Source organism: Notamacropus eugenii, chromosome 4 (genome assembly GCF_028372415.1).
Source record: "Notamacropus eugenii isolate mMacEug1 chromosome 4, mMacEug1.pri_v2, whole genome shotgun sequence".
Lineage (NCBI taxonomy): Eukaryota > Metazoa > Chordata > Mammalia > Diprotodontia > Macropodidae > Notamacropus > Notamacropus eugenii.
The window spans coordinates 273,940,158-273,952,254 of record NC_092875.1 but is presented as its reverse complement, the minus strand read 5'-3'; the positions used below and the strand labels follow the sequence as shown (position 1 = coordinate 273,952,254).

Sequence of the window (12,097 nt, the reverse complement as noted above, 5' to 3'; positions counted from 1 at the left end):
TAATATATGATCTTTGAGATATATTGCTGTAATCTCCTTGCTAGAAGATGCTATTTTTCATCAGTATTTATTAGGGACATTGGTCTATAGATTTCTCTGTTTTCTCTCTTTTTAGTTTAGGTATCAGCATCATATTTGTATTGTAAAGGAATTTGACAGGATTCCTTCTTGGCCTATTTTTTTCAAATACCTTATAAACTACTGGAATTAATTGTTCTTTAAATATTTGGCAGAATTCACACATGAATCCATTTTGACCTGGGGATTTTTTTTTAGGGAGTTCATTTGATGACTTCTTCAATTTCTTTTTCTAAGATGGTGCTATTTAAGGATTTTATTTCTTCTTCTGTTAATCTGAGCAATTTATATTTTTGTAAATACTCATTCCTTTTATTTAGATTGTCAGATTTATTGACGTATAATTGGGAAAATAGCTCCTAATAATTGCTTTGGTTTCCTTTTCATTGTTAGTGAATTCACCCTCTTAATTTTTGATACTGGCAATTTGGTTTTCCCTTTTAAATAAAATTAACCAATAATTTATCTCATTATTTTCATCCCACACAACCAGTAGTTCTTTGTTTTATCAGTTGAGTGGATTTCTTACTTTCAATTTTATTAATCTCTCCTTTGATTTTCAGGTTTTCCAATCTGATTTTTCAGTGGGGATTTACAACTTTTTTTCTAGTTTTTTTTAGGTGCATGCTCAATTCATTAATCTGCTCTTTCTCTATTTTATTGACGTAAGAGTTTAGAGATATAAATTTTTCCCTAAGTACTACTTTGGCTGCATCCCATAAATTTTGGTGTAATGTCTCATTGTTGTTAATTCTCTTTGATGAAATAATTGTTTTTAAGATTTTTTTTTTAATCCACTCATGCTTTAGGACTAGATTATTTAGTTTCCAAATAATTTTTAATCTATCTTTCCAAGGCACTTTATTGAATGTAATTTTTATTGTGTTATGATAAGGATTCATTAAATATTTCTGCATTTCTGCATTTTATTTTGAGGTTTTTATGCCCTAAGTTATATTGGACTGGAAAACTGTTTCACCTCCACCTTTTGTTGGTTCTGCTGTTCTAGAATTCATTTTGAAGTGTTAATTTATAGTTGTTTAGAGGTGAACTTGGAAGAGTTTAGGTGAATTCCTGCCCTAAGCCACCATCTTGACTATGTCCTCAAGAAAGAAGATCATGTCAACATTTATTACTGATAATGGCTTATAGTTTTCTTTTTGTGCTTCATCTTTCCCAGGTTTAAATATTTGGGTCATATTTGTCTCATTAAAGGATTCTGGTGTGATTCTTTTTCAATTTTTGAGAATAACTTGTGAAGCATGGAAACTAACTGGTCTAAATGTTTGACAGAATTCTGTGAATCTATCAACACTAAAAGGTTCCTCCCTTCTTCTCTCCTCGGTCCCCTCCAACATTTGGTCAGTCTTTTATATCTAAATCTATTTTCTTTTCCGAGATGTGGTTATTTAAGACATCTACCTGGTCTTCTGATCACATTTAGGTATTTTATAATTTTTGAAAGTTATTACCCTATTTCTTTTGTGTTCTGTTTTGTTAGCGTATAACTATGCAAAATAAGTTGATTCTTATTTTTATTTCTATTTTTTTCCTGAGATTTTACCTTGCTCATTTGTTATTTCATTGAGTTGATTTTCTGCTTTCTTCTTTTTAGTCAGATTAGATAAGGATTTGTAATTTTTATTAGTCTTTTTAAAGAACTAGGCTTTGGTTTAATAATTTGGTTTCTTTTTTTCCAACTTACCTATTCCCCTCTCTGATTTAGTATCTTTTCTTTTGAACTTATTTTAGGTTTATTTTGATTTTCTAATTTAAAAAATGCATATTCAGTGCATTAATCCTTTTTTTTTCTATTTTGTTAATGTATGCATTAGCTGCATCCTAGAAATTTTAGTAAAGCTGTTTCATTATCATTTTTATTATATTTGTTCAGTAATTCTTCAGTTCTGTCTGACTCTTTGTGACCCAATTTGAGGTTTTCTTGGCAAAGATACTAGAATGGTTGGCCATTTCCTTCTCCAGTTCATTTTGAAAATGAGGAAACTGAGGTAGAGTTAACTGACTTGCCCATGGTCACACAGCTAGTGTCTGAGTCCAAATTTGAACTTAAGAAGATTAGTTTAGATGACTCCAGGCCTGCAACTCTATCCACGGCACCATCTAGCTGCCCCTCATTTTATTTTACTAGGTATCATTTCTGTGATTTGTTTTTTGACCCACTAACTATTTAAGATTCATTGTCAGGTCCCAATTGGGTCTGTACCTTTTATTTGTACCTAAATCAATTTCTATTTATGTGTAAAGTATGTATTGACTATTTCTGCCTTCTTACATTTGTTTACATTTACCTGTGTTCTAGGATATGGTCATTTTTTTTTTTGTAAAAGCTCCATTTCTACAGAGAAGTATGTACATATTTTTTGCTGTCCATTTAGAAGATGCCATGTCTTTTAGTTCTAGTTTCTTTAGACATTTGTTCAGTTCAATATTTTATCTCACTGTTAGACTTATCCAAAATTGATAGAGGGATATCGTCTCCTGTCAATACTGCGTTATTTTCCAGGTCCGAATTTGGATGTTATGTCAGGCGTTTGAAGCAAATATGCTTATAACTGATAACTGTTTTGCTGTCTATGATGCACTTCAGTATCATATAGTTTACTTATTTATCTCTTCATTTTTGAACTTCATTTTTACTTTATCTGATGGCATGATGGTAATTCCTGCTTTTCTGGATTCACTTGACAATAAAGTGATAATTAGTAAACTCAATTAATCTGGGGGGAGGTGTCTGATGGAAAGTTCCAAAGACCTATTTTTGGTCCTATACTGCTCAACATTTCTTAAATCAATGAATTGTAGCAAAGTGAAAGAGGTATGGAGGTATTAGTGAACTACAAACTCAATGAATCAAGTGTTAGGACACAGTAAAAAAAAAAAAAAAAAAGTTAATTCAATCTTAGGCCACCCTAGAAGAAGTGTTCAAAGAGGAAGATGATTCTGACACTATCAGTCTACTTCTAAAGTAGTGTATCCAGTTCTGGGTATTACATTTTAGGAATGACATAAACTAGTACAGGGAGGTAAGAAGCACCTACCTCACAGGATTATTGTGAGGAACAGGTAAGAAATATAAAATCCAATTTGGCCTGTAAACCTTTTGTTACCTGGCCTTCTATCTTTCCAGTCTTCTTACATCTTAATTCCCTTGAAGTACCCTGCAAACTAGTAACATTGTACTTGTTATTCCTTGAAGAAAAGACTCTTGACTATGCATTTTTGCTGGCTGTTTCCAATTCTTGGAATTCTCTCCCTCATCTTCGGCAGGAACCCATTCCTGATTGCACTTAATCTAGTCCTTTCTTGTGATTATCAACAATTTGTCCTGTCTATATCTTATGTAAAGTTGTTTGCCTACTGTCTTTCCCATTGGAATGTGAGTTCCTTGGGAGCAGATACTATTTTTTGCCATCCTTCATTTCCCCAGTGATTAACATAGTGTCTGGCACATAGTAGGCACTTAATACATCATGCTTGTCGGCTTGACTCTCCTCTTCCAAATTCCCACATTTTTTCATGGGGGCCTTTATCAACCACACTCATAGCCTTGATTTCATTCTTGACTCCTTACTTCACATAGCCAACTTGCTTCCAAATTTTATCAATTTTAATTTTTACATCATCTTATATGCCCTCATTCTCAAAGCTACCACCCTAGTTTGGGCCCTCGTCTCTCATCTGGACAACTGCAATAAACAGCCTTTTAATTAATCATCTTGCCTCTTTCTTCCCACTCCATGACTATTACCCTCCAGAATGAAATATAAAGACCTCTATTTGGAATTTAAAGCTCTTTACAACCTCCTCACTTCCTACTTTCTTAGTCTTACTTCTTTCCATGTACTTTATGACCCAGATATGCTGGCCTACTTGTTGTTCCTTGTATATGACATTTTCTCTCTTAACTCATTTTTTTTACTAGCTCTCTCCCCCCTTAGGCCTGGAATTCTTTCCCTCACCTCCACATTATTTTTCTCAACTTTGTGCAGAACTCAGTTGAAATCCCACCTTCTGTAGGTGGCCTTTCTCTCTGTTCCTGTGTGCATATACATACTTATCTTGTATGTACAATTATTTATGTCTTCTACATAATAATCAGCTACCTAACTGCAGGGACTAATCATTTTGGCCTTTCCTGGTAGCCCAGCAATCATCACAGAACCTGGCACTTAGTAAGTTACTTATAATTGCTTGTTTTCCAATCACCACTTACTTATTTACTATATAAAAACTGCTTTTATTTATTCTTTGCTTATTAACTCTTCTTTGGTTACTGATTTTTTAAATTAAGATAAAAATTTCTTCCTGTATGTTTTACCATGAGAAATTAACAGAGAAGAACTACTCTGTGGCTGGTATATTTTATTTTATAATTGGAAGATGTCTGAAAAGTTGACATTGAAATATTAGGACACAATAATATTACTTCCATCATTTAAAATGTTCCCCTTCACCCTACCAAAATTTTACACTTTATCCAATTTAAAGATAATTTTTGCTTGCTTATGAACAGACAGCTTGACACAATTTAAATTAATAATAAAACCTGTTTTTCTGTGCAATGTAATTAACACCCCTCCAAAAAAAACTTAAAAAAAAACTGCAGTAAAAAAAAAGAGCTTTTAACACTGCATTTAAAATACTAATTAAAAAAATAAGAGGCTGCTAAACAAAAGCAGACAAAAAAAGCTTAAACATAAACTGTAAATATACATCTGTGAAGCACACAGGGAAATCGATCTTCTTTTACATTAAGAAGTTCAAGATTCTAATGAATTCTCAGTATTTGCTAAGTTATTTTATCTCAAAATTAATAACAATAGCCCTAAAAGAGTCAAACCCTATTTTACATGCTAGAAATGGACTCTTGCTTACCAAATAGAGTTCATGATGGATAGAAGAATAAAATGGAAGTCTTCTGACATGAATGATAATCTAGTTACTACTCTATGTTTCCTTCTTTTAAGTCACTTTTAACTGGTATCTCAGATGCTGTTCTTCGGATCAAGTCACCAAAATAAGCTGTGATTGTCTTCAATTTATTGTTAAGAAAATTTTGTTCTATTTCAACTTGTCCTCCAGGTCCAGCTAAAGATGCTACCTAAAAAGGCAACAGAAGAAATACATAATTGGAGTTTCAGAACAAATCTTTTATTCGTAGTATTTGCAAAATAGAAAGAAACTGGCTCTTTATTTATGCCCTTAAGAAGAGCATGTCCAATACTCATGTCTGTTTCTTAATAATTAATGGTCACTAATGAAAAGATTGTGACATAAAACAATGCTGCAATGTAATGGCTAAAGTTTTGGTGAGTCGTTCTGCTGAAGAACATATCTACAAATGGTTAGCATAATTCTTGTAAGTGAATCACTAAAACATGGTGTAGTGAATATGGCACTGGACTTGGGAGTCAGAAAGAACTGTGTTCAAATTCTTCCATGGATACTGACATGATCTAAGTTATATCACATAACTTCCTTGTGCCTCAGTTTCTTCATCTGTAAAATGAGGGGATTAAGCCTTGATGGACTCTATACGAGCTTGTTAATATTCTCTTTCTTCTCAAATTAGAGAGGGATAAGAATTGAATCTATCATTTCATTGGTATAGGGAATTAGCAGGTGAGGAACCTACTCTTACCAATGCAAGTCAATCAGAAAACAAGCATTTATTAAACATCTACTATGTGTCAGGCACGGCAGGATACAAATATAAAGAACTCAGAACAAACTCTATGTGCACGTAATTTACACAGCACCTTCTCTGCAAATGTCAAACAATTACTTAGAATACTGAGAATTTAAGCGACTTTCTCAGTGCCACATAGCCAGCATCAGAGCAAGTATCTAAATCAAGCTCTTTCTTGCTTCCACAACAGTGCTTGATCCACTTCACCATGATTCTCAAATTATGAGATATTTATGTATACATAACAGGTCTATCAGTCATAATCTTCCTAAGCTTCTTTCCTCATCTTTAAAATGTGGATAATACTATCAATCTCTCATATGATTGCTATATACAAATCAGCTGAGGCAATATACGTGAAGTGCTTTGCAAGCTTTAATGTACATGAAAATAATAGCTTTTCTCACCATGTGTCACATGTTTTATTATCTACATAGCTGAATGTAAGATCCTTGAGGGGCAGATCCACAGTGCCGCCAATATTTATTTGTTTGGGTTGATGGTTTCATGATATAAGGAGCTCCAGAGGATTTCCTCTCCCAATACATAAAGACAACTGCTTTGCAACGTAACAGTTTTAGAGATATGCGTGAGGCACAAAAAGTTAAATGACTAGTCCTGAGCCATAAAGCCAAATGTAAGAGACTGGACTTGAATCTAGGCTGTTCTGACTCCTCAACTCTATGCCATACTGCTTTTTACTTTGAACAAAGTACTTAATAAATATTTATGTACTTGAATTAAACTTAGCTCTTGAGTAAGGCACAAAGGGAGAAAACTGAGTAAATGCATACTTAAATGTCAGATTGGTGTTTCATGGAAAGCACTTCATACATCCTTGAGGACTATATAAATATTAGCCATTACTACTGTTATTAAAAAAAAATAAAATAAATGAATGAGTATGCTAACTGAGCAACCATTGGAGGTGTCAGAGCTGTAGAAGATTGATAACGTATAGATTCAGCTCTTTTGTGCATGGATACGATGATTTCATTTTCATTTTAATATGCCAAAACAGCAATGCCTGGGAGTTATCTCTATGAGTGGGCAGTGCTGTTGGAAGATTTGCCTGCCTCCAAATTCTCTTACTGGCTTGTCCTGGTATCTTGTGAATAGATATCTGCAGAAGATCCCTGATAAAAATGTCAAATGAACAGGTCAGCATATCAGGATAGCAGAAACAATGTTAAGGGCATGGGGTAACACAGTAAGGAGTCCTAAATACCCAAGAGATGACAAGAGGGCAATGAGTAACTTCTGAGGTTGGCAAAAAGAGACACACTGATGCTAAACACTTCAAAACTTTGCCCCAAGGATGGTCTCTGAGCATGACTTACTATAAACAATGGTACATACACATTTTCTTCAACTGTGATGGCACAGCACCACTAAATAGAAACCAGTGAACCAACTGGAAAAATTATGGTTGGTTGTATTTACAAAGAAATTACGGCCTAATTTGGTTTAGCTGGTTGGTATGACTTTATAATTTCTTTTTTGTCCTACACCTTGCAGAAATTATAACTTAGAATGAACCAACACAAAGATGATGGATTAAATGGATTAATATAGATCAAGTTGAACAATTTCAATGGGCCACAAATGCCAGGTACCCATAGCAGAAGGTAAAAAGGCTCATTATACATTACTAATGAGTATGTATTTAAACCTGTTCAATTTCCTTTACCATAGGAGGAAAAAAGTCAGTTATCAATATAGGGAAGACATAACACATAACCCTATGTTACATTCTCAACTTTTCAAAGGCTGCAATTTGATAGTAAGAGCTGCCAAACAAGAAAGGTAATAATGAAAAACAAGTTTAACTGTAGAGAGATAAATATGAAGAGCAAAGCAACAACAGTCACAATGCAGTGAAGAAAAGCAAACCCTATGACAAAAGCATACTCTTTCATCCAAAAAAGAACTCAACATTAAAAATGAAACCAGAAGTTAAAAATAGTTCAGGAGGCTCAATTGCAAGGGATAAGGAACGTAACATTTTTTTCTAATTTGGAACTTTTTTCAGGTTTTTTTTTTCACATGCATATAAGATGTTTTATATGAATTGTTAGAAATGCTTTTTTCAAAGAACAGATGAAACTGCTTATAATAATTTCTCAAATTTGTTTCAATAATCTAAATTCCAAACTGTCCTCTGGATCAAAGTAGATACTTACATACTGCAGTGATTCCTGATCTGAGCAGTGTGTACCCTCCCTCTACCAATCAATTAACCATTTATTAAGCCCCTGGTATGTCCCAAGCACTGTCCTGGAGTTTGAGGATACAAATACAAAAAAATGGAAATTTTCTCTACCCTCAAGGAGCTTCTATCTCGGGTGACAGCATGTATTGTATATAAACAAGTGAAGAAGAAACAGTGCAATTAGGAGGAAAAACACTACCAGAAAGAGGTGCATAAGCACTTTGATTGGTTTTGCTGAAATGTCTTTTTATCATCATAGTTTCTGCCATAAAGGTATGCTTCATGCGTGAAGGAGTTGGAAGAGATACACTGGAAAATGAAACTGATATAAAAGAAAAGATAAAAAAGTAGTGAGAAAGTATCCTTAATTTTTACAGAATTGTATGGTCACAGCAGTTCAATTTCAAGCATTATATATAAGAAGTTTAAGACTTAAAGTTTCTATCATTTGTTACCTATATGCAAACTCCCTTCACTATTTCCTCATCTTTAAAATAACAGTGAATAGAGAGTGCTGGGCTTGTTGAACTTGCAAGGATTCTTAGCTCTAAATCTATGAGATCTTTGAGATGATCTAGTCCAACTCAATAAAGAATTCTGTTTTAAAGCAAACTTTTACTCTTTACCATGTTTCAAACTATCCTTATCTTTCCTCTGCAGGCTTAACTGACTATGTATTGTTTAGTTCCTTCCCCCTTTTTCCTTTCCTATTTATATTTTAATGATTTTAAAAATACTTTCTAGTAAGTTGGTATAAAATCACATTGAATACAAACCAACGAGTAGTACACAATAAATTAGCCCAAAAATTATTTCTACATCAGTTTGGACTGCATTCTAGAACAAAAGACTGGGGAGCTGACTTAACTGAATTGAGGAAAAAATATTATGTAAGAGCAGAAAAAGTTTTTAGATTTTTTTTTTAAATGTGGGAATAGCTGTTTTTTTTTTTAAACAAATGAACAAAATAAAACACTGAACTTCAGTTTTCTGGTGTTTTCTAAGTATATGACATAAGACAGAATGGATACAAGAATTACATAAAGGAATTTAAAAGTACTTACAAAAAAAGTAATCTGCAAGTGAAAAGGTGACGAGAGAAATAATTTTTGGTTATGTAAACAGAAATGACAGTTTTAAGAAGAGAAGCAATAAACCTCTCGCACTTGAATTCTACATGGATGAAAAAAGTACTACAGTACAAAGGCATTTTGCTTACTAGAGACAGAAAAATAGAGTAGAGAAAGAAAACTTTATTTCACTGCAGGATGATTAAAATAAAAATATGCAGAAATCTAGTTAGAAGCAAATTAGGCTAGAATGAAATGAGTATTTTACACTGTCTACAGATTTCATCATTGTTATAATAACATCAGAAAAAAACATCTGAAATAATGGTTCGCTTAGGAATGTATTGTAAAAAAAAAACCACACACACATACAAAAATCAAAACGGAAGCAAAACACTCCTTCCTTTCCAATGTTTCCTTTCCAATGTGCAACTAATAATTATATAGAAAAAAATAAGCTGAGGACAGGAATTTCTGATGAATTGTTCTTTGGGACCTGTGACAGGAAATGATGTTTCTTTCAAAGTTTTCTAGATAACTTTTTGATACTCCCTCAACTGTCATGTACCTTTTCATTTCTTTGTTCAAACATTCCTTCACAGATTAATAAAATGAGGGCATCTCTGAAAGACTGTGTGAAGTGAACTCATTTTCCTTTCTAGAAAAAAGACAGTATCACTAATATACATGTACATCTTCACAGTTTCAAAGAAAGGCCAGATCTACTTTTCTCTTTATTTTCTATGGGAAAGAATACTAATGCTGAATGATTTCACTGTTCAAAGAAAGCTTTTCTTTCCCACCAATTCCCTGAATTGGATACAAGGAAAAAATTTCTCAAACTTATATAACAAAGTAAAGTTAGACCATAAGGAAGCCCCTGGCTATTCAAGTAGGGATTACATGCAGCAAAGAAGACTCTGGAGCCTCTCTCATCTCACTAATGTTTTCCTGACATTCTGTTTTAGAAAAAATCCATTTAAGAGCACTTGACTAAGTGTCAGTAAAGTGGGTTTCAATTCTGACACCAAGACTTACTAGTCGCTTACCTTCTGAGCCTCATTTCCTCACATGTGAACCAAGGGAGCTGGCACACCATGAGCTAGGTAACATCCTCTTACTTTTAAGCAGGGATTCTTAACTATTGAAAAGGAATTCTGAACTTTTTTTTGGTATCATGAACCCCTTGGCAATGTGGTACACTCTATGGGCCCTTCTGGTAATAAAATTTCTAAATATATACAATAAAATACATATGAACACATTTATCTAAATATTATTTTTTAAAATGGAACAAGTTCATGGTCCTCAGTTTAAAGAAGCACTCTGGCTTTATTCACACAGTATAGTAGAAACATCATTGAACTTGGAATCAAAATATCTGAATTTGAGTATTGGCTTTATTGCTCATTAGCTCTGTCACCCTGAGCAAGAAAAATAATTTCTCTGATTCCAGTTTCATGACCTATGAAATACAAATAATAAAACAGTATATACTCCACAGGGTTGTTGTGAAAATCAACTTATATAAACTATGCATATAAAATGCTACATAAATGACATCAACTATTATCTATGACAATAAGTCACCTCCTTTCAGAAACACAGGCTTTCTGTTTTTTGACTTAAAAATCCTCAAATCTTTCTCACTGAGCAGAAGTGGAACAGGGGACTCTACATTCTGCCCTTCAATCTTCTTGGCATTATCAAATTGCACCTACCAACTACATACTCTTTTGGTGGGCAAATGACTGTAGTAACAAATGGATGAGCCTCTTTTGTATTTTTAAGGCAGTGAGAAGTCCTAATACTATCTGTAATAAAATCTGTCTAGCTCCATTGTTAAGTTATTTAATCATTTGGTTGGACAGAGTCTAGTTCCACAAGTTTGCTGTATTTAAAAAAAAAAAATGCTTAGGAGGCAAAGAGAAAAAGTACAAAGAAATAAGAGATGAGCATAGGATTTTAACAAAGTTGGCTGAATCCTGAAAAGGGTGGGGGGTTCACTCTTTTGGGAGGGTGAAGGAAAAAATGAAAAGGGATTGTTACATACATCAATTCTTGATGGGGTTAACAATATGAATATGATTTCTTAATCATCTTAATTTCAGTTGAGGGCTCCTCATTGGGGAACGGCTGAACAAATTATGGAACATGAGTGTCATATCACAATTATCATATTCATTTGTAGAAATGACAAATATGAAGAATTCAGAGAAATCTGGGAAGATTTATTTTAACAGATGCCTCAATTACATTCAAGTATAACTAGAATAGTTTGCTTGATGACCACAATATGGAAAGAAAAACAACTCACAGAATTCAGAACTCTTATCTTGCAGCACCCAATCCTGCTATCAGAGAACTATTTCCCAGTTCTTGGCAGAGATGGTGGAACGTAGGATCACAGTGGAGCAATTCACATTTGTAAACAGCCAGATTTTTGACTAGTTTTGCTGGACTGTACTTATTTAGTATAATACAGGATTCTATAAGGGGTAAAGGTGAGGGTAAACTATTGGGAAAAATGCAAAATAAGAGCACTAGTAAAGTTATTAAAAAAGAAAAAAAGTTTAGATGTAGTCTATACCAAATATACTGTAAGAAGTCAATGACCTAATTAAACAATTTTTCACAAAGTATTAGAAACATTTCATGTGCAATATTATTTTTAAAAGTTTCTATTACCTAATCAATTTTTAGAGTTAATCTTTGTTATGGATAAGATTCTATAGCCCATATGTTGATTAGAGAAATAAAACTTTCTTTACTTTTTACAGTTCCATAAACTAGACCTAGGATAGGATAGAAACCAATGATTTATAGGACTTAGCATCCAAATGAATGACATTTTATCACATCATGAGAGGTAATGCAAAGGCCAACTGCATCTCATGTTGTACAAGCCTTTATTTATTAATGCAACCATTTACAGGGGGATTAATACCTCCATTAAAAAAAAAAACAAAAAACTTTTTGTCCCTTTACCATAGTCTGAACTAAGATGTAAAAAAAAAAGGTCAATGG

At 33.3% G+C, this 12,097-nt stretch overlaps 1 protein-coding gene and 1 long non-coding RNA gene across 11 annotated transcripts in view; one reads left to right on the top strand and one right to left on the bottom strand.

Annotated features, from left to right (window-relative positions):
• TGS1 (trimethylguanosine synthase 1) overlaps window positions 1-12,097 on the bottom strand; it is an 87,223-nt gene that overhangs the window by 27,348 nt on the left and 47,778 nt on the right. For 2 of the 4 annotated variants that reach the window (XR_011966109.1, XR_011966110.1), the window contains exon 13: window positions 4,975-5,200. Coding sequence is in view for 2 of the 4 variants with exons in the window: in XM_072604612.1 (XP_072460713.1) it covers window positions 5,042-5,200 (159 nt within the window). In the remaining 2 variants the exon portion in view is untranslated. Of the gene's footprint in view, window positions 1-4,444; window positions 5,201-12,097 lie in introns of those variants that run through there. The other 2 variants (XM_072604612.1, XM_072604613.1) reach the window with 1 other exon arrangement.
• LOC140501249 (uncharacterized) overlaps window positions 1-12,097 on the top strand; it is a 67,789-nt gene that overhangs the window by 11,604 nt on the left and 44,088 nt on the right. The gene's annotated exons all lie outside the window — the stretch shown is intronic.